Source organism: Astatotilapia calliptera, chromosome 23 (assembly GCF_900246225.1).
Source record: "Astatotilapia calliptera chromosome 23, fAstCal1.2, whole genome shotgun sequence".
Taxonomy (NCBI): domain Eukaryota; kingdom Metazoa; phylum Chordata; class Actinopteri; order Cichliformes; family Cichlidae; genus Astatotilapia; species Astatotilapia calliptera.
The window spans coordinates 19,041,803-19,065,535 of NC_039323.1; the positions used below are offsets into that span (position 1 = coordinate 19,041,803).

The 23,733-nt window shown below is 40.4% G+C and overlaps 1 protein-coding gene, 1 long non-coding RNA gene and 1 pseudogene across 3 annotated transcripts; 2 read left to right on the top strand and 1 right to left on the bottom strand.

The window, feature by feature from the left end:
• Window positions 1-12,839, top strand: part of LOC113015913 (uncharacterized) — a 28,108-nt pseudogene extending 15,269 nt beyond the window's left edge.
• LOC113015560 (uncharacterized) lies at window positions 832-2,521 on the top strand. 2 transcript variants are annotated; one of them, XR_003271131.1, is made up of 4 exons: window positions 832-889; window positions 2,095-2,147; window positions 2,259-2,328; window positions 2,456-2,521. It is a non-coding gene; the product is annotated as an uncharacterized LOC113015560 (long non-coding RNA). The 2 variants fall into 2 exon arrangements; XR_003271130.1 differs by lacking the exon at window positions 832-889 and having other exon boundaries at window positions 1,828-2,147.
• Window positions 12,840-20,051: 7,212 nt separating the features above from the next.
• On the bottom strand, window positions 20,052-23,733 carry LOC113015523 (protein NLRC3-like). The gene is made up of 6 exons (XM_026157518.1): window positions 23,710-23,733; window positions 23,527-23,625; window positions 23,298-23,423; window positions 22,389-22,467; window positions 22,002-22,230; window positions 20,052-21,853 (listed from the first exon to the last, which is right to left on the bottom strand). Coding segments are annotated over exons 2-6 (2,238 nt in total). The 5' UTR covers window positions 23,529-23,625; window positions 23,710-23,733.

Here is a 23,733-nt window from a genome sequence, read left to right on the forward strand (position 1 = left end):
ACAAGAAAAGTTCAAAACCATCAGGTGCTCAGTTTAGAAAAAAATAGAAAAGAAGAGGAGGAGAAACGAGCAAAAGATACAGGTAAGCAGATGTGTCATTGGATAATGGTGAGTCATCCTGAAACAATCAGAATACTTTATTAACCCCTAAGGAAATTATGTGGGTTACAGTTGCTCCAAAAAGAAATGGTAAAAATAGTAACAGTAACAGACTAAACTTCAAACTATACATTATGTTACAGATTTTAATATCAATTAGTTCCGACAACAGTTTTATGTTAATGTACAATCCTTAATATGTTTTATGTGTGTGTGTGTGTGTGTGGGGGGGGGGGGGGGGGGGGGGGGGTTCGCTCAGCGCCAAACAGGCTAGGACCGCCACTGCCGGTGAGCGCTCCCGAAGCGGGGAAAGGGGTCACGTGACCGTTCCTCCGCACTAAATGACAGCTGCACATCAGAATCTGAAACTTTAAACTGCATGTATTTAAACATGAGAGATTACTGTCCCACAGTGTGATAAAGAATCTCTTTAGCATGTGAAAGTGAAATTAATTTGATTGATTGAAGAACTATTCCTGCAGCTAAAAGACTTTACAGAGTTTTACTGCGTCCTGATTTATTAAATGGCGATTTTTACATCATTTCTTAACCAGACGAATTGGAAAAGTGGCGATTTATGACCTAGTTTGCCTGCAGCGGTGGCATCTGGTAAATCCTATAAGTACTTCCTACTTCCTGATCAAGAAAAGTGAAAGGAAAACGTCCAGCCGGCGTTTTTTTGTTTGTTTGTTTGTTTGTTTGTTTTTTTGTTCTTTTTTACTATCCTATGGATTAACACAGAGAGAAACGATCCCAAAAGAAGAGAACACAATGAACTAGTACCATACAGGTAAGATTCAGGTAAGAGGCGGACTGGTTTTAAGCTGTAGAAACTTTACTTTTCGACTGTTTCTGTGATCCACGAGGGAGGACAGCACAATAGGCCGCTTTGGTTCGCATCAAACCCGCCGTCTGTGGAAGGTACAGTGGATATCTGAAGGAAGGGACGTTTTTACAGTTAGTATTGAGTTTAGTCCATTTTATGTCTCTGAGTGTATTTGTATTCTTGCGTTTATGTTCTCTTATCTATTGGGTTCCCTTTGCGCTCGTGTGTGTGTGTGTATGGTGGTGGTGGTGGTGGTGGTGGTGGGGGGGGGGGTCTAGTACTATGTCCTTGTGTTTCGTCTCTCTTTATTGTCGTGTACATCCATGTGTGTTTCGACACTCACATAGGTTGTCTGGCGAACTCGATCGGCTCAAGCTGTTTGTGTTATAAAAGAGGTGAAGGCGGCTTTTCTCTCTCTTTTGAAGACCAAAAGAAAGAAAAAGGGAAGAAAATGACTTTTATGTAACTCACGCATTCCTAAACAACTGTCCTAATATACATAAAAATGTAAAAGTGTTGTTTTCAACTTGGTGGTGTGTTGTAGTTAATAGCACATGAAGCTAATGTCCTGCAGGACAGAAAAGTTAGACTTTTGTTATCGTTCGGCTCGGATCGCTTCTTGTCTCCATTCTGATAGTTCGAAAGTTACTCATCACTTATGAGCCGCTGATCCCGGAAGTTGGAATATCTTTGTACCTTTATCATGTTCTGTGCATATTGCTCCTTTAATCCAAACTTGACTTCTTATTTTCGGCATCTTTTGCAGAGAGAACTTAAAGATTTTACAGGCAGTTTGAGTTGTTTTAAACAGAAGAAGTAGGCTGCCTATTGTTTAGTTTTTCTTGTGATAACTGTTTGTGTGTGTGTGACTAAATTTACATGTTCACAGCCTTTTTTCTTTCTTTTTAGCTCTTTAAATTCGGATTAAACTGCAGTAGAGCAGAGGCACATTGATAATAAACAAATGAGACAAGTTTGACCCATAATGAGGTTTTAATTACTGATAAGCTTAACCCAGAACGTGATTTTAATTGCAGAGATTTATGGTTAATGTAGATGTGTACTGAGTTTTTTTGTCTGGCATTTTTATCTTCATTGGAATAACTGGGTTATTTAGACCATGTCACCCGCTACAATGCTTTAATGGGAAATTTACTCCCCTGTCACAGAAAATGAAGCTGCTCACACTCAGCATGATGTGATGTGGTGGAGAGAGGAACAGGTGAGATTCCGTGTGAGGATTAAAGCCACTGTAATAATAGACAATAACAGTCTTTGAGCTCACAGTAACACCACAGTCTTACAGTTTTTGATTTTTGTTTCTTGTGATCAGGAAAATAACAGCACAAAGATGCTGAACAGCTGATGGAGTTTCTCATCAGTGGAGACTTTGAGGCTGATGTGTAAGTGTGTCTCTGATACTCTGAAGTCTACAGGTATCTGATAACTGATGTTTCTCTTCAATGCTCTATTACATATGTTTATTAACGAAATATAAATGTAGTTTATTCTGCCCTTTAAATCTTTTAGCTGAACAAACACTGAACAACCACAGCCACAACAACCTGGTGCTGAATGCCCAGAAGACAGTGGAGATTATTGTGGACTTCAGGAAGCACACAGCCCCACTCCCCCCCATCATCCTGACTGACACCCCCATCACCTCTGTGGACTCATTCCGCTTCCTGGGTACCACCATCACCCAGGACCTGAAGTGGGAGCCCACCATCACCTCCGTCATCAAGAAAGCCCAGCAGAGGATGTACTTCCTGAGGCAGCTGAAGAAATTCAACCTGCCAACACGGACGATGATGCAGTTCTACACTGCAATCATCAAGTCCATCCTCACCTCCTCCATCACCGTGTGGTACGCTGGAGCCACTATCAGGGACAAACAGAGACTGCAGCGTGTTGTGCGCTCTGCTGAGAAGGTGATTGGCTGCAGACTCCCATCTTTGCAGGACCTGTACACCTCCAGGACATTGCGGCGTGCAGCTCGGATCTCAGCTGACCCTTCTCACCCTGGACACAGTCTGTTTGACCTGCTCCCCTCAGGCAGGAGGCTCCGGTCCATTCGCACCAGAACCTCTCGCCATAAGAACAGTTTCTTCCCCTCTGCTGTTGGACACATGAACAATAACCATATGACTGTACCCGCCACTAACACATGACCCTACGCTGTGTCACTGCATCATTCCATGTTTGGCACTGATCACCACCTGCACTCATGTATATATCTTTCCACGTAGCACTTTTAATTCTTATCCCTACTTTTATTTTTTTCCATGTCTATTTAAGTGCTATTTATGACACTATGTTTGCACTGAAGCACCGCAGCAATTTCCTAATGTTGTAAACCTGCTCAACATTTGGCAATAAACCCCATTCTGATTCTGATTCTGATTCTGAACACTTTCCTTTAAAAACTCTGCTGTGAACCTAACAGTATGTACAAATAAAGGAAACACTCAGGACACGTTAAGATTCTAAAAGGATGAAGACTTCCTTTCTGGGGACTTTGACAGAGTGGAGGTGAAAGGTTTTAGTGAGCAGACTATTAAAACATACTTGTCTGCAACACTCGGTGAAGATCAGAAGAAGGTTTTGAGTAACTTGGAGTTGGTAACTCTTTGTCATGTCCCCATGTATGCACTGATGATAGCTGCTTGCTTTAACTCAGAAGACTCTCCACAGCCATGTACAATAACTGAGATCTACATCAATATTATTCGATTCTGCCTTCAGATAAACAGCAAAACAAAGAACAAAGATCTAAATTCGTTCATCAGCACCAAGACAGAAGAAATTCTGTCTCTGGCTGAAGCTGCTTTTCTTGCAACTCAACAAAAATCTGTGAACCTGACAGACCTGACCTGTGAAGACAGCTGTGTCCTGTCCTTCCTGAAACCACTTCTCATCAAGGTGGCCCCGACAGAAACGATAACCACACATGCATTCCTCCATTACACAGTGCAGGAGTTTTTTGCAGCACTGTGGCTCTTGAAGAATCCTGATAAAGTCAGAGATGTTTTTCAGCAGTGCCTCACAGAGGAGAAGAAACACATGAAACATCTGATCCCCTTCGTGTGTCGACTGTTGAATGAGAAGAGCCCAAGTTTGATGAAGCATCTGATTCCAGATCAGGACCTGAAGAATACATCTAACTGGTTCTTCAAGGAGCTGATAAACACATTTCTTCCTCATCTGTGTGAGCAAGAAGAGGCTGATACTGAGGACAGTGGGCTCCATGTCGACATACTGTTCTTATGCCAGTGCTTGTATGAGTCCCGGAGTCCTGAAGCATGCGTCTACCTTCTAGACAAACTAAAATACCGCCTTGACCTCAGTGGAGACAGTCTGGATCCTTACCCTTGCTGTGCTGTGGCCTATGTGGTCACTCAGTCAAAGGAAAGGAAAATAAGGCTGAACCTCGAGGATGTTGTGATATCAGAACGAGGAATGAGACAGCTGTTTGGATGCTTTGAAAATGTTCAGTGGTAAGAATGAACATGCGCTTTTAGGCTTATATTACTGCTTAGGTTACATCCTTTAATGAGACGCGTATTCTTGGTTAGTTTTACTCTGAGGTAATGATCTCTTTTTCAATTGTAGGTCTGGCCCTCTGCCTCGACAGCTTTGGGAGATTTTTCTTATCAATGAAGAGCAGATGAACTTTGTAAGCTTACTCAGCCTAGATGGAAACCTTCACCTTCTAGTTAATGCTGAAAAGAAGCTTTTTGAAAGTGCTGTGGAAGTCATGCAGAGGATGCCTACAAAGGTTAATGTCTGCCTCCACTGGGACAAGGAAACTCCTGCCTGTCACAATCAGTGTGAGTCTCTGTTAAAGGCTTTGCCGTTCATCAGCTCACTCAGGTATGTAGCTTTTGCTTTCAAACAATTATGACTGTTAAAATGGAAAAAATAGGTTTTGACTTGACTTTAATACTTGTTACCGAACTAAATAATTTATATCAATATCTAATGTACTGACAATGTAACTTCTATTTTTTTTTATTACTGTTTTACTTCTTTAAAAAATAATGGTGTAACTCTAAAGCCCAGGAGGTAATAATGATGGGAGTCTACTGCCCACTGAATTGCCAGGCAGTCCTTTTCCATGGTGCTGTCCCTGGCCTCCCGCTCTCAAAGTTTCCAGCTGATGTACTTGATGGGGTGGTTGACTCTTCTTACTTCCCGGGTTAAAACACTCCCAAGCCCTCTGTTCAAGGTGCTGGTCTGCAGAATAAAAAGAAGGGAGAAGTTAGGTGTGTGGAGCAGGGGTTTCCCACAGAAAGCTTCTTTCACCCACACAAATGCCGCCCGGCACTGCTTCCTCCACTGGACCAGATCCGAGGCACCCTTTCGGGTGAGATTGGTCAAGGTGTTGGTCAGCTTTGCAAAGCCGGGCACAAACCGATGGTAGTAATTGGCCAGTCCCAAGAACTGCCTCACCTGCGTTTTTGTCTTGGGATGCGGGCAATTGCTGTTGTTTTATCCATCTGAGGATGCACCTGCCCAACTCCCACGTGGTACCCCAAATACTGTACCTCCCTCCGTCCAACAGTGCACTTCTTCTGGTTCCCCGTGAGCCCCGCCTGCCTCTGGGACTCCAGCACCATGGCCACCCGCTGCACGTGCTCTGCCCAGTTGTTGCTATGGATGATGACATCATCCATGTAAGCGGCAGCATATGCAGCTTTTAAACACAGTACCCGGTCCATAAGGTGCTGGAAAGTGGTCAGGGCTTCAAATAAGCAGAATGGAAGTGTGATTAATGGGTGCAAACTGTAAAGAGTGGATAAGGCTGTTTTTTTGTTCCCTTAGACTCTGCAGATAAGGTAATGTGCAAGTAGCCCTTGGTTAAATCCAGTTAAGTAAAAAAGCGAAAAAAGCTCATCAATCCGGGGCATGGGACAAGCATCAATCTCTGACACCTGATTCACCTTGAAATAGTCCACACAGAACTGTATAGACCTACCTTTCTTCTGTTGATGCCATCTTTAGCATTTCTGCCAATTCCTTTTGAACAGTCTGTCTTTTGTGCTCAGATAACCTGTAGGACTGTGAATGCACCGTCACACCAAGCTGCATTTCAAAGTGATGCTCCATGAGATTCATATGGCCAGGCAGAGGAGAGACATCCACAAACCGCTGTTTTTGAAATGGGTGTTAACCGCTGCTCTCTGGGCCTGTGTGAGATGGTTATCACAATGGTGGAATTTGGCACCTCCAGCCCCAATTCATCTCTTTCCTTAACCAGGCTCACAAGAGCAGCGGTTTCAGCCCCTATCTATGCTTTAAGGAGATTGAGGTGATAGATCTGTGTGGTTCCGCCCCTGTCTGACCATGCCACCTTGTAGTCCACGTCCCACACTTGCCATGTGACCACGAAGGGCCCTTGCCACTTGGCAAGTAGCTTTGAGCTATAAGACGGGAGCAATACAGCACTTTATCTCCCAGTAGAAATTGCCTGGGTCTGTTGTACAGGTGCTGGTGTTGTTCCTTGGCCTGAACTAAATCCTCCCGTGATAACCTATCCAACGCTTGAAGCTTTGCTCTCAGGTCCAGGACGTATTGAATCTCATTTTTAGCAGGGCTTGGACCCCCCAGTTTTCTTTAATAAGGTTGAGCGCCAACCACAGTTTCCTGCCGAACAATAACTGAAAGGGAGAAAATCCCAGCACCGCTTCAGGACTGACCATCGTGAATACACCGACCATCGTTTCTTATCACTTGGTCGAAGGCTGAGCGTAGGTTGTCATCTCGAGACTGTTCCAATAGAAAAATCTTCCGTGGAGCACGCTGCCGTATGCTCCTCCCTGGAGCCGGTGTTGGATGACCCCACATCACCGCTCAGCATATTTACTAACTATGCTGTGCGTCCTCTTATGTCCGGATGTAATAGCATTTTAATACCTGAAACTACCATAATCTAACAAGAATGTTTGAATGACAGATTAGGGTTTAAAGCAGGGGTGGGCAACTCCAGGGTCAACAATTACAACCATAAACACACAAAAAAAAAAACCTTAGGGGTGGCTATTTTCCGCTGTTTATTTTCAATACCATGTTTTAATAGGTGACTAATTTTAACTTTTAACTTTAACATTTGTATTTATATGTAACACAGTATCATAGCTGTCTCAGAATTGGGTTTGTACAAGCATGGGCATTCTACATTTATAAGTTTTTTCCCCTTTTGTATTCCAGCATGACACTAACCCTGTGTCTACTCCCTGCTATACATTGGGTGCTTAAAGTTTGATCAAATCAAGTTTAACAGAAATCTGAAATTTTGTTTTTCAGCTTCAGAGGTCCAGTTTCATGGAGGCAGGAGAAATACCATGGGACACTGGAGAGGGAGCAGAAGAGGCTATTCATGGATTTATGCCTGAAAGCAGCACTTCAATATAAAGAAAAAAACAAACATATACTGAAGAGGCTCCTCCTATTGTTTCCAGTTAAAACGGACATAGACAACATCTTTCTTGATTTGTTTGAACATGTGAAAGAGTTTTCAAGTGACTTTAAAATGGCTTTGAAGCCATTTTTCCTGTCAGCTCCTGCAGTCTGGTCCATAAACCTCTCAGAGAGAAAGACCTCCATCCTCCTGGAAGTGCTGAAACTCCAACCAGAGAAGAAACAAGTGGAGCTGACAGGCTGCTCACATGAAGAGAGTGAAGTGAGGAGTTTCCTGCAGTGTCTGCCTTATATCTCACAGCTCAGGTAAATAAAATGTACTTTACATGATTAAATCTACATAAAATGAAGTGCTCCCTGAAACAACACTGGAAATATTTTACGTTCTATCAATAATAACTTAGTTGTAACTTGTACCTTGTATGCATTTGTAATTGTTATCAGTTTTATTTTTATTAGTTTTGATCTATGTAGGCTACTAAAGGATAGGGTAGGGGAAGTTAAAGTAAAAGGAAAAATGGGCCACAAGCTAGAGTCATAGGAGGACTAAGGTGCAGAAGAATGACTGGAGTCACAGGTAAAACTGTTTTGACTTGTATTAAACATCAATTTCATAAACAGGAATGACAATATGAAAATAGAATACAATAATAGCAATAACAGTAATACCCCAGAATCATATCTGAGCTCACATATGTCTGTCATGCCGGCTTAATAGTCAGTGTTTAGTTAAGTGAAATCCAGAAGGTCAGATGTCTGTGATTGGTGCGATTTCGTCCGACCGCACTGTTGCAATTGTTCTTGAGGGAAGAGCAACCTGGAATGGCTATGGTTCTTTCAAAGGGAGAAGCTCACCGTCTCCCTTGGCAAGGAAGAAATCCAGGTCTCACGATCTCACAAAAAACCAAGCCTGTAAACAACAGCGCTATCACTGATTAAAATCACATTCCATAGTTATGTATATGGCCATATGTAAATAATGCAAGTGCTTTAACCAGAACAAGCACAAACCATTAATTCTAGTTTCTAACAATATTCTTTACAGTGCTGCTTAATCATGGAATGTAATTTATTGAATCACAATCAGCTTATTGGTTCATAAAAGGTTCACAATTTTTATCAGATATCATGAATAAACCATAAACTATGGTAGATTATTTTCATACAGTATTGCACCTTCAGATGAATTGCAGGACTATTGCTTTGCATGGTTAACCAATGAAGCAATCAATCCACATTGATCCTTCATTTCACACAAATGTTGTAAATTCACTAAAGATCAGGGTTCAATGTTTTCTTCTTCTTACTGACTTGTTGTTAACACTCACTTGAGTTTTAGTCCCGTGAACATTCAAATGAAAGAGCTGAGCTGTTTTTGAAGCTTTACTGTCTGACTTACTAAATCAATCAGTTTCCACTTTGAAACATGTGACAGTCTTCTGTCTGTGTGACAAAAATGAAATGATGTTTAATAAGAATCAAACAGTAACAATAACACAGCCATGTTAAAGAATAAGAACATGTCACATCAACTTTAAGATAAAACAGGATCAAGCATCTGTTGCTCTAAAGTCAGACAGCAAATAAAATGACAGTCACAGTTCAGTACACAGTGATTTCACACACAGGATTAATGTTTGTGTTGTGAGTCAGTAAGATGGAGTCCATCAGTAGTGTGTGGTTGTTTTTATGCAGCTCACATCTAATCTTCACTAAATGTTTCCTTCTTATTGTTCCAGTGTTGATGAGGAGACATTAGATGAAGACACAACGAGGTTCTTTGGGAATCTGTTCTGTGCAGCAGCAGAGAGAGAACAGCAGACAGGAGAGAAGATATTGGAGCTGTTATCATCAGTGTGCAAACATGGAACATTCCCTTTCATTGATGATGATGATGATGATGATGATGATGATGATAATGATGATGATGACGCATATCAGTGTGACTTCCTGTTGGATCTGTGCTCCCATGTGAAGGATTATGAGACTAAAACAGGCTTGAGTGTCCTTCCATCATTACAGTCAGTTTTCCAGTCAGCTCCTGCAGTCTGGTCCATAAACCTCTCAGAGAGAAAGACCTCCATCCTCCTGGAAGTGCTGAAACTCCAACCAGAGAAGAAACAGGTGGAGCTGACAGGCTGCTCACATGAAGAGAGTGAAGTGAGGAGTTTCCTGCAGTGTCTGCCTTATATCTCACAGCTCAGGTAAATGAAATCTTCTTCACATGAGTCAAATATCTGTAAGAAAATATGTGCTGTGAAAAGAAGTGATGGAAATATTTGAAGCTCCATAAATTGTAAAGTGGTGATTTTGTCTTGTGCTATTTGTTTGTCATCAGCATCATATTTGTGACTTTATCTACATGGATCATATTGTAAATGTATTCAGACTCTGTCATATTTCAGAGGGAAACGTGCTCAGTACACTACTGTGTTTCACTGACCTGTTCAGCTGTTTGTTGCTGTGAAGTTTCATATTTTCTATAAATCTCAGATGAAACAGGATCTAAAGTAAAGAAGTTTCTCATTAGAAAGGTTGAATTTGATTTAGATTTGATAGGTGAAGAAATGAATTGATTTCATGTTAAATTCAATAAGCTGATGTAAGTTGTGTGAATGAAGGTGAGCATGTGACTGGGCTCATGCAGCAGAGAGGAGAGTGTTGGAGTGCACACATGTGTTTGATGGAAACTTGCATGTTTGACCTGCAGCAGAATCATGAAATGATGTGAAGAAGAAGAAGAACGTAGCTCAGTGCTGACAAGTCAGTCCTGTTTAAAGCTGCTCTTAAAACAACGACAACGTGACATCAAATGTTTAAAGTCAAAGTTCAAACTGTTTGTGGCTTTTTGAAAATGAGAGCAGCTTCAAAATCAAAGCAGCTGTGAACCATCTCTATGCTGCAGTGATACAGCCAGAAACATCCTTTACACCTAAATCCATCATCGCCATGGAAACAACATGAAAGCAAACTCAACGAGTCCTTCAGTGAGTAACTCAGTAAATGAATGAGTTACATGAAGCTGCACTTTATCTCCTGACTTTGTTGAACTTTACTGTGCATGATGATGATGATGATGGTAGCAGCTCTATAGTGAGCAGCAGATGAAGATTTCAGACAGCAGAGAGTCTTCATCACTTTGTGTGTCCACCTGCAGATGTAGCAGATGTGTTAGAGCAGGATGAGTGTTTGTGTTGTAAGAGTGTAAAACAGTGTTCAGCTGCTCTGATGGAAGATGTGTTTAACATGGAGCTTCATTATGTACAGGAAGGAAAGATGGAGTCCATCAGTAGTGTGTGGTTGTTTTTATGCAGCTCACATCTAATCATCACTAAATGTTTCCTTCTGATTGTTCCAGTGTTGATGAGGAGACATTAGATGAAGACACAATGAGGTTCTTTGGGAATCTGTTCTGTGCAGCAGCAGAGAGAGAACAGCAGACAGGAGAGAAGATACTGGAGCTGTTATCATCAGTGTGCACATATCAAACATTCCCCTATGGGAACATAAACTTGAGTGATTATGGAAAGAAGTGTCAAAGTGACTTCCTGCTGGATCTCTATTCCAAATTGAAGGACTATGAGACTAAAACAGGCTTGAGTGTCCTTCCATCATTACAGTCAGTTTTCCAGTCAGCTCCTGCAGTCTGGTCCATAAACCTCTCAGAGAGAAAGACCTCCATCCTCCTGGAAGTGCTGAAACTCCAACCAGAGAAGAAACAAGTGAAGCTGACAGGCTGCTCACATGAAGAGAGTGAAGTGAGGAGTTTCCTGCAGTGTCTGCCTTATATCTCACAGCTCAGGTAAATAAGACAGATTTTAAGTAATGTTTTTATTTACATAATTTTTCCAGCATGTTCTTTGGTTTCATCTCCACTGTGTTCCAGCTGTGATCCAGACTTCTTCCAGAGTGTGTGTACATCCATGTCTGTAAGATCCAGAGAGGAGGCCCAGCAGCTGGAGTCTCTGCTGCAGCTCCTGGGGTTCCAGCTGCTGTTAACAGGAGAGTTACACAGGAAAAGCTGCTGGTCTGTGGGGAGAGTTCTCAAACTGTGTGGCTCTAAAGTGGATCTCATCCTCACACCCAGCAAGATGTCTGCCAGAGGAGCTGCTCTCCTCTTTAGACACACAACACAACTACACAGTCTGAGGCAGGAAGTGAAATCATGACTCTCTTGTTCTTCTAACACCATTTATCTGCTGTCCACTTTGAATCTTTGGTTCTTGGTGTTCATCATTTCTGCTCTTTTGTCTCTTTGATCTTCAGGCTTTCCATAGACATGGTCTTGCTCCTGTTTCAGTGGGTAAGAAGAGGCAGAGTGGTCTGTCCGCTGGCTGTGGAAGAGCTTTCTCTTGTGCCTAAGAAAGCCCGACCATCACAGAGAGTATTGTTGAGGGCTGTCAGTAGTTTGGCTTCCCTGCTGAGATACTGGACAGTCGGACGGTTGGACCTGACTGAGAGCTGCATCCCTGCTCAGGGTCTGATTACACTGCTGCTCCATGATGGTCCTCTAACAGTCAAGTAAATGTCTTCCTGAACATCACAGGCCAAATAAAATGTAGAGTTTTACTTTAAAGCTTGTTTTATATTTATGATCTCTGCAGACTGAGTGAAGAGAGCTTCCAGCAGCTTCTGTGTCTCCTCCATGAAATCCAGGACAAGGACTTGACACACAGCAGCCGGGACACACACACTACACTACTGGAGTGAGTGTCACACACTGATCCTTCTCTGGGAGGCACCAATAACCATCAGCCTGTTCACACACACTACAATAATATGATGTGCAGTGATCACTTAGAGCCACTTGTTGTGTTTGTGTTACAGTCTGAGTCACAATCAGATCACTGATGCTTCGACTGATGTGTTACTGCAGCTGCTCTCCATCAACCCCTCCATCGACTGTGTGCGGTGAGCCAACATGAATCAGTCTCCATCAGTGAAGGAGTTTCTCCTCAGACTCTCAGAGGAATCATTCACAGTCTGAGCTCACATGGATTCATGTTGTTCTGAGTGAATGAGTGACGTCTGCTCTCTCTGCTTTGGTCTCTTTCTAGACTCTACAGCAACAACATCGTGCACAGAGCAGCCTTCAAGGAACACAAGCAGTTTGAGATCTGGTGAAGCACTCGTCACCATCATCATATCATCATCATCATTGTCATCATCAGGGAGCTGTGGTTTTATGGTCTCATAATTGTTTCTTGCTAATCTGTAATGTACAACAGCAATAATGGTTCAGTAAGCTTTAATAGCTACTTTAGAATGTTTTATTTTGCTTTATTGTATTTCTTTATTATGTCATTATTAAAAATAGTATTTGTATAGAGACGAGCACACCTCAGACTGTTTCTGAAAGTTCTGCAGATTTTTGTTTTATGGAGCTCTGATTGAAGCTATGCAACAGTCATCCTAATGTTTACACATCAGATTGTTTTATCGTGATTAAATTATTTTCGCATAGTGAAAAAATAAAGTGAGGCTGTAATTGTTACATTAAAGTTGTGAGTCAACTTTGTTTATTTTTGTTACTTTTGCAAAAACTGTACTGATGTTGGACTTTATGTGTCAGTCAAAACATAAAGATGTCATAATGATTTTCACAGTAGTCAAGCAATAACATTACAGTCAGGTGGCATGACAACAAAGATACCAGTGAGTGTCATTTCTTTATTTTAAATGAACTAATGCAAGAAATAAAGGTGTGGTGTAAAACACGGTGCATATTTAGATTTTATGAAATACATGTGAAAATCAAATCAGTTTACAAATATCACTTTTAATCATGTAAATGTACAAAATGTGATTTTGACTGAAAACAGTCTGTCTTTAAAAATAGTGCACTAAAATTTCACACAACTCTTACATTTTTTGATATGGGAATTATAATTATATAACAACACTGAGAATGGTTTTATCATCATATACATATTAAGAGAGAGTATGTCATCACACAGCACTGAGCAGGTTAAATGAGATTAATATTGTTTAGCACTCAGGATGCAGAGTGGGTTGTCTGTTAACATTATGATTTGAGCGTGCCTCAAATCATAATCTGTAGTTCAGTCTATGCGCACACATCTGGACAGCAACACAGTTTTTGTAGTTTTGTCTCAAAGGATTTTAATTCAGCCGATTAATATGAAATTGAAGTGTCGTCTTTTAGCTTGAATTTTAGGGTTTTAACAGAAATGTTGTGCTAACTATTCAGGATTTAGAGCCATTTTTTATACATAGTGCCCCATTTTCAGAGGCTCAAAGTCACCGGACACGTATAAAGGCTGTTTTAATTCCTCCCTTGAGATGCTTACGTGCTCTCTTGGATGAGATGTTGGGTTAGATGTTGTGAAATTGTTTTCCTTAACCATGGAAATAATTTTGTCATCATGCACTTTTCCTGTCTTCTGTGATCTTTCAGGCCTTGTTGCTGGCATTGCTTCTTTTTAAGAATGAACCAGACTGTTGATTTGGCCTCTTCTGAAGTTTTTGCTTTCTCTCTAAACAGGCTTTTAGAGTTAACTATAGCTAATAGCTGAATATGGCTTATTCACATTCACATGAAATTGCTTTTCGGTCAGTGGTTCAAATAATTTTGAGCCTTTTGAAATATGGACTGTGCATAAAAATGCAATTTGTACAGTGTGTTTGGTTTCTGTGTGAGCTGTGGGCTCAACTAATGCATCACACATTGTATATTACTTGTTCCATGGATCTAGGATGTAGCGCAGGCATCTACTAATCTTAAAGTTGGTGACTGCTCCAGTCTGGATGCCAATTATTCTTGGGCAAGCTACTAACACCAAGTCACTCTCTGATGCATCTATTGGAGTTTTGCATGTGTGTGAGTGTTAGATAGAAAGCACTTAAGCATAGAAAAAAAACTGCTTGTATAACAGTGGTTAATGAGGCATGTTGTATTAAACACTCTGATGCCCCATGAGATTAGAAAAGTGCTACATCAGTCTATTTACCCACTGTTAGACATCAGTCCCATGAGAGTTTCTGTTAGTGTTGACAAAATGTCTTCCTTTTCATTTCCTTAGTGACTATCTGTCACGGACCCGGTTCCGGGGACTCGGGGTTCGTGAACAGTGTGGACCTTTATTGTTATTAGTGTATTGGATGTATGTTTGCTGCACTGTGTTCTTGTGTTCCATGCTGGTGTGTGTGTATGTGTGTGAGGCTGGAGGATGAAGGACAGCCACCTGCAGGCCTGATGGGTGTGGCCCTGCCAGCTGCTGGTCACGCCTAGCTTACCACACACCTGCTTCTGATCAGGATCGTCGGGGGAGCTACTTAACAGAGCGATGGAGCTTCCTCCGGCGCAGGATTGTTGAGTTAGACTCCATGTCAGTGTTTGTAGTGCTGGTCAGTGTATGCCTGCTGGAGTTGGTGCCATAACGGCTGTGTCTGTGTTTTTTCCTCAGGAGAGTGGAACACAGGACTGCAAGACACACGGGGTGTGTGAAGGCACAGGGGCAGAGAGCACGGGATACCAGCACTTGGGAGAAGACACGTCACGGGAGTCGAGGGAGCACTTTTGGAGATTCAATGTGTGGTGTACATTTACCTCACTGTAAATAAACCCACTGTTCATTTCATTAAGTCCAGCGTTTGGGTCCTTTCTCCAACATCCCCCACGGTCTGCCCCCCAGACCGTGACACTATCATCAAATTATTTCAAATCATGTTTGATTCTACCAAATTAAACAAATATATCTATAATAATTTTACAGTTTTATAGTACAACCCCATTTCCACGAAACTTTTGACGCTGTGGAAAATATAATAAAAATAGAATGCAATCATCTGCAAATCTGCTAAACCCATATTTTATTCACAACAGAACGTTACATGTTTCTACGGACATATTTTACTATATCATGAAAAACATGAACCTAGTACAACCAAATGAAGCTCAGCTGTAAAGTTGGAGCAGTACAAAGTGTGTTTGTCACAGGAATTTGCCTGTATTTGGTTGATGATGTTAGATTATAGAAATATCTGTGAATAAATAACATTAAATTCACTTTGAAGTGATTTTCACACTGCTTTATTAAGCTATGGGAGAATACCAGAGATAAACACACTGTAACCTTTAATGTTTAGGTGTGTGCAATATTTCAGATCTGTAATGTGCAGCTGCCATGTCAGAAATAAACATCAGTATTGACATTGCACTGAGCAACAATATAGTGTTAAACTGAGCTGATAGATTTCTTGTCCTGCTTTTTTATATGTGATGATCAAATCACAATTGTATTTGCAGCACAAGTGTTAAATCTTACTATTTATTTATATGTTCTTTATACTACTGTGTTTGCAGTAGGAAGTGCTCAATCGGTTAATTTTGTACAGGAGAACAGATGCTACCTTTCAGGTGAGCATACACAAACCCTGAATCAGAAAGCCTGACTTACCCAAAAAGTTCATATCCTTATCTAACAGGGTGAGGCTGAATTTAAAAACACAAAGGGGTGAACTTAGGGAGGCAGCTTTATTGCGCCGTGGAAAAAATTTAATTCAGGATATAAGAAACAAAATCCAAAACTAGTAGTTGCGAGGAAACCGAGGAACACGGAGAAACACACAGCTAGTGGGACGACATGACGACGGGCCAGGGAAACAGAGGACTCAAATACACAAAGGATAAGGAGGGAATGAGGAACAGGAGGGAAACACAGCTGGGACTAATCAGACACAATGAGACAGGAAGGAAGCAAAAATGAAGACAGGGCAAAGCACTATCAAAATAAAACAGGAAATATACATAAACTCAGACTCAAGACATGCAAGCACAGTGACTCGGGAGACAATAATAAACATGGAAACAGTACTTAACATGCATGGAGGCAAAAAGTGAAACAGACTAGATAAAAAACTCAAAACCAGAAATACAAGTGACTAAACTAGGAACACTACTGGAACAAGTAGGACAAACAAGGAAACTGAACCATAAATAATACTAAATCCCACATTATAAATGAAATCAGAAAAACACAAATACTGGGTCACTGATGCAGTATCATGAAATTTACTTCTTTATAAATCTGAATAACAATGTTATACTTCAGAAGCTTTGTCTCCAAATTTTGATGCTATTATTACGGTTATTTAATGAAGAGGTATCATATAAAGATTATGAGCTGAACTAAACTTCAGAGAAACATAACATACAAAAAAAAGAATCCTGGGATAATAATAGATTCCATTTTTCAATAACTGAAGTTTCCATCATCATTTAAACCATCAACTGATTGAATCCATGAATCTGAAAACATGTTTTTGACTGTGAGAGACAGACATGTACCGACTGAAATGTTCAACAAGACTATTCATACTAAACTACACACAGACACACTGAAGAACCAAATGAGACCGTAAACCCAGGATAAAGAGGTTCAGTGAATGTGGTGTTGAAGGTGTGGAGGTGGATCAGAGTGTTAGAGACTCTGTAGAAGGACAGAGTGCCAGCAGGACAGTCCACATACACTGCTACTCTCTTAGAGACAGAGGAGGAGGAAATGGATGTTTTTTGCTTATTGTGCCACGCAGAGTAACCACAATAATCAGAGCAGCTCAGGCTCCAGGACTGATCATTTTTTCCAAACACACAGCCTGTCCTCCCCTTCCTTCTGATTGTTCTGTAACTCACTGATATATAAACTCCTCCTCTCCACTCGACCTCCCAGTAACAACGACCAGTCAGACCATTTCTGCACAGCAGTTGAGGACAGATGCAATCAAATCTGTCTGGATGATCGGGATATGGAAGACCCTCCCACACAAACATCACCTTCCTGTTGTTGTCAGACAGTTGGAGGTTTGTGTGTACTGTGTTTGTGTCGATTGTGAGTTGACAGGAATCTGATGGAGAGAACAAACACAATACAGCTGCAGTTATTGGTCCGTCATCTGTTCATTGATTGACACTTTGATGATGACTCCTGACATCAGAGATGTGAATGAGTGGTGTGACAGTTTGAAGATGGTTGAATGTGTGCTGCTTTGTTTTCATGAATCACATTAAGAACACACTTACACTTCCTCAGACCTGGTCTCAACCATCGTACTCCAGCAGGCTCCACCCTGAAAGGAGGAGGGGGGTCAGACCAGCACATTCTCTTTCAGCAGGCACACATGGACATTACATCACTCTCATACACATGCTGTTAGACACTGATAAAGGAACAGTCCAACATATTTATAAAAATTGCAGGCTGAGCAGACATTTTGACTTTTTTGTTGTAAGCATGTTATTTACTTTACTCTTCAGTTTGTGTGAAACGTATTAAAAAAAAAAAATCCCCAAAATTAACTCACGGTGATGTGGTCTGAAAGGTACATATTATGGGCAGCACAGCTTCACCATATAGATTCAGCACAGCCTTATAGATTTAAAATTATTATAATTTATTTATATCAAAGTACTGATATATTTTTGTTTGTTTCATAAAATAGTTTGTTTAATAAATGAGTCCATAATTTATAAAACAAACAAATAGACTAAACAAGTGATTTAAGCAGTGATTAAATTAATATCAGTTCAACTGAATTATATTTTTAAAGTGCCAGTCATGACAACAGCTGCCTGTAGGCACTTCAGTTGCTAAATAAAAAAACAATCACACAATCCTTCATGAGCATTTTTAGAAAGAAGCACTCCACCTTTAGAGCAAACAAATTTGGCCAACGTTACACTGCATGAGCCAGCGTGTCTGTGAAGGTTGTGTGAAGCATCTTCTTGGAGGGTTACACATCCACATGTTGTTATTTATTTATTAAGAACTAGGGTATGTAAACTTTGAATTAGGGTCATGTTGGTATTTTCTGTCTTCAGTAAGATTTTTAAAACAGGCAAACACAGTTGTTTAATAAATGGCTTCCCCCAACCAGTAACTATGAGTGAAAGATAAGTGCTCCCTTATTCTTTTAAGGGAGCACAGTTTCAACAGTAACGGTCAGAAACAGCAGCATAGCAGTGCAATGCATTTTAATTAGATGCTGATGCTTAATTATTTCACGTGATTAATATGTTAGTTTAACTCTTTTCATGGAGCTCATACATGTTTGATGTCCAAATATCATACACATCGAGCAATGAGGCAAGTGTACCAGAGGGAATAAAGGACAGAAAGAACTGTCATCTATTACTGTTATATCAGAGACTGGCTGTGGCTGCAAAAGACTTCTCTATACCTAAGAGTGTGGAGTCCCCAGGATGGATCCTTCAGTATAGCGGACAGCTGCTTTACTTGTTCCTGTCCTGGATGATTGTAGCTCAGGTCCAGCTCCCTCAGATAAGAAGGGTTGGAGCTCAGAGCTGAGATGAGAAAACCACAAGCTTCGTCTGTGATCAAACAACCTGACAACCTGCAGACACAAAGCATGACAGCTAATCTTCCAGAACAGCAGTGCAGTTAAAAAGAAACTTACGCAGAAAGACTAATATATATATATATATATATATATATATATATATATATATATATATATATATATATATATATATATATATATATATATATATATATATATATATATATAGTGGTTTAGTGTGTAGTGGACAAACTACAATGTTAACCAGAAGATGGCACTAAATTAAAACACAGATGATCATTTAGGTTACTATAAATCACTGAGAGGAAACATTAAAATCTAAATGTTTTATCATAGTCAATGAAATGATAAACAATGAAATATAATAGTTCAAATAAAAGTAGAATAGTTAAAATGAAAGTAAAAAATATAAATCTATGCTAAACTTAAACTAAGTTGGAACCTATTTTTAGTCTTTAACCAAATTCAAGTAAAAATCGGAATTATTTTTGACGATACATTATGGTGGAAAGAAGGAGAAAATTTATGAAAAATCTTAAAAACCGTCTGTCTAACAATCATAAAAATTAAGCTAACGAAAGTGTTTATTAGTAATAAAAACAAATGTAGAATCCTGACCTGAGTGTTTCTAGTTTACAGTGAAGACTTCCTAATCCAGAAGACAACACTTTCACTCCTGATTTTGCCAGGTCATTGTTACTCAAGTCCAGCTCAATTAGACTACAGAACTGGGAACTGAGAATGGAGGATATAATTTCACAGCTTCTCTGTGATAGGTCACAGCCACTCAGTCTGGAAAGACAACAAAGCACCAAAAAATAAAAGATAATTCTTGTACATGCAAAGTCTTTACTGGCCTACTCTGAATAAATAAAGTGCTTAAAATGAAATGCTTAACTCTTTCCAGTAAATGTATATATGAGTTTGTTAGTCTCATCAAGTTGTCTCATCACCAGAGTTTATAAATCTTAATAATAAAAAACATGAATATACATCTGTAAAACATCAAACATCAAATTCAAAGTCTGGGAAGTTTTCTTTTTAAATATCTACTAATTACCTTCTCACATCAAATTGCAAAATACATTATCTGACCTGATAGTTTTCAGTGTAATGTGTGGATGCTTCAGTCCAGCAGATATCAACTTCACTCCTGAGTCCCGCAGGTTGTTGTTACTCAGATCTATAGCTGTCAATTCACAGTCCTCCATTTTAAGCACAGAGGACAGAGCTTCACAGCTTCTTTCTGACAGGTTACAGCTATTTAGCCTGAAGATACAGTAATATAAAATTAAGCAGTGATAGATGTGTTTGTCATTCCTGTTAAAGGGAGAGAAGGATCTTTAAATCTTTAAATCTTTATAACTTACAGAGCTTTTTGAGAAGCTTTGACCACTGGCAGCAGCCTCAGAAGAGCATCCTCTGAAGCAGAATATTTCTTCAAGTCAAAAACCTCAAGGTCTTCTTCTGACGACAGTAAGATGAAAACCAGAGCTGACCACTGAGCAGGAGACAGCTCATCTGTGGAGAATTGTTCTGAACTCAAAGACTGTTGGATCTTCTCCACTATGGCACGATCATTCAGCTCATTTAGACAGTGGAACAGGTTGATGCTTTTCTCTACAGACAGATTCTCATTGAGCTTCTTCTTGATGTACTGGACAGTTTCCTGATTGATCTGTGAGCCATTTCCTGTCTGTGTCAGAAGACCTTGTAGGAGGTTCTGATTGGACTGCAGTGAAAGACCCAGGAGGAAGCGAAGAAACAAGTCCAGTAATCCATTTGGACTCTGTAAGGCCTTTTCGACAGCACTCTCATAGAATTGAGACCCTGTATGTTGTCTTGTTTCAAAGTTCCTGGAGGTGTTTTGTTCCTCTTCCAGCAGATTGACTCCAGTGTTGATGAAGGTCAGATGGACATGAAGAGCAGCCAAAAACTCCTGAACACTCAGATGGATGAAGCAGAACACCTTGTCCTGGTACAGTCCTCTCTCCTCTCTAAAGAGCTGTGTGAACACTCCTGAGTACACTGAGGCTGCTGTGATATCGATGCCACACTCTGTCAGGTCTGATTCATAGAAGATCAGGTTGTCTTTCTGCAGCTGATCAAAAGCCAGTTTTCCCAGAGACTCAACCATCTTCCTGCTCTCTGGACTCCAGTGTGGATCTGTCTCAGCTCCTCCATCATACTTGAACTTCTTCACTTTTGTCTGAACCACCAGGAAGTGGATGTACATATCAGTCAAGGTCTTTGGCAGCTGTCCTCCCTCTCTGGTTTTCAGCACATCCTCCAGAACTGTAGCAGTGATCCAGCAGAAGACTGGGATGTGGCACATGATGTGGAGGCTTCGTGATGTCTTGATGTGGGAGATGATCCTGCTGGCCTGCTTCTCATCTCTAGATCTCTTCCTGAAGTACTCCTCCTTCTGTGGGTCAGTGAACCCCCTGACCTCTGTCACCATGTCCACACACTCAGCAGGGATCTGATTGGCTGCTGCAGGTCGTGTGGTTATCCAGAGCTGAGCAGAGGGAAGCAGGTTCCCCTTGATGAGGTTTATCAGCAGCGCATCCACTGAGGTGGACTTTCTAGGGTCAGTTATGAGATCAGTGTTGTGGAAATCCAGAGGAAGTCGGCACTCATCCAGACCATCAAAGATAAACAAAACCTGGAAGTCCTCAAAGCTGCAGATTCTTACTTCTCTGATTTCACTAAAGAAGAGATTAACAAGTTCCACCAAACTAAACTTGTTCTCTTTAAGGACATTCAGTTCTCTGAATGCAAATGGAAATATGAACTGAAAGTTCTGGTTAGCTTTTTTTTCAGCCCAGTCTAGCGTGAACTTCTGTGTTAAGACTGTTTTCCCAATCCCAGCCACTCCCTTTGTCAGGACTGTTCTGATTGGTTTATCTCTTCCAGGTGGGGCTTTAAAGATGTCTTCTTGTCTAATTGTTGTTTCTTTTTTGTGTAGTCTCCTGGATGCTGTTTCAATCTGTCTGATCTCATGTTTGGCATTCACATTTCCAGTCCCTCCCTCTGTGATGTAGAGCTCTGTGTAGATCTGATTCAGAAGGGTTGGATTTCCTGTTTTAGCGATCCCCTCAAACACACACCCAAATTTCTTTTTTAGGTGAGATTTAAGTTCATATTGATAACGTCGAGCAAAGATTTCTGAAAACATAAAATAAATAACCCAAATACATGAATTATTATATAGTCAACATCTCATTCCTCTAAAGAGTGAACATATGTTTGTCTAGCTCTTGAGATATTTGTTGCATTTATCCAGCAGCTGCAGTCTTGAGAAAAATCCTCTTACTGTTTTGCAGACTATCAGCAAGTTCCTCTTGCTTAATTTTCCTCAGGAAGTGCAGTGTAATCTTCACAAAAGCCTCTCTGCTGTTTTCCCTCTGCTCTTTAACCTCAGCCTCCAGCATCTCTTCATCCTTGCTCTGACTTTCTAAGTATTCTGGAAAATCTGCATGTAAAACCTTCTGTAGCTCCTTCAGTTGTTTCTTCACAAAAGAGATGATGTTGTCCTCCACGAGCTGGAACAAAATACCACACGAATGATACAATAAATTGAAATAATTGAGCCAAACATTAGATCCATGTTGTACACACTAACAATCCACTGGTCTGCAAAATGCAGCATGGAGATGACTGTGAACAAAATATATGTAAAACTGGTTATAAATGTACAGACCATAAATATTGACTCCAAGTGTGTTTGACACAGATGTGCAGATTGCCCACTGGGTACCTCTGAGCTCTCCTGGTCCAAGCTATGGAGGAATCAAAATAAACCTATCATATAGGTAACAAAAATTCTACGAGTGGCCAAATCAATAATCTGATATATATTTTTAAAGAGAAAGAATTCAATCACCACTTAAGCATTATCAAAAGAAAACAACACTGAATCTTAACAAAGTCAAGAACACTCTTAAAGAGGTAGGAGTATAATTGGCACTCCCAAGCCCAATCTAGGCCAAATCAAACATGTGGTCATCAGGAATGTGATTTCTATACCGGACTGGTCAGGACCTGGGTTAACAAACAACTCTGCGTATTAACAGGGTGACAGTAGAAACTGCCAGTATTGGCTAAAGGCAAAAAAGGAGGAGAAGGGAAAGGCATATTCAAATCCAGTGAGAGAGAAGGAAAGTAACAATATGGGCTTTAAATGGTGGGCCACAATTGGTAAACAAAGCAAATTGGTTGAGCGAAAGAAGGGACATAGAAATGTTGTTGTTTGTGGAAGGACAGCAAGGCCAGGGGCGTTGGAGGTGGATTCAAACTGTTGTTCAAAGGTGTAGATATGAAACATAATGAAGTAGGAGGAAGGAAAAGTATGTGAATAGTGCTGTGTAGGTCAAAAGAATGTCAGACAGGATCTAAGGAGCTTGGAAAGAAAAAGGTCATGAGTTTAACACCAATAATCAACGGGTGATGTTGAGTGTTTTTAGTGGGCATGCCCAACAGGTTCTTCCGAAATGTCATTCGGAAGAGAAACACAAATTATGAAGTAAGCTAGGTGAAATGCAGCAAAACAAAAATTAACAAAATTTATTTGTTTTCTATATCTTAACAAAGTCAACATGCTTCTGCTTACTTTACAGAATTAGCCTGTTCATCTTTAAAATCAGTAGGCTGTTTCCTTGAATTATTGCTCTTAAAGGAGACATTGCTGGATTCATCTTTATATTCATGTCCACGTGCGTCTGGTCTTTGATGAATCCTGACAGAAGAAAAGTTATTAAATTCCGCAAATGTTTCCTTGCACATAAAACCTTAAAATGTGTATTTGAAGTTCAAATCAGTTAATACCAATAACAACTTACATTTTACCAAAGGAACTTTTTTGTCTGAAATTAATCACAACTTCCTTTGAATCACTGCTTTTTAAGGATAAACAGCTGGGTTCAGGTCCAGGTTGGTTCCTGTGAATAATGATGGAGCAGTGATGTGAGTGCTGAGGTGTGACATGGAGAAGAGTCATGGACAGTTAGAGATGGTCATCTCACCTCTGAGCTTTGGTCTGGCTCTCA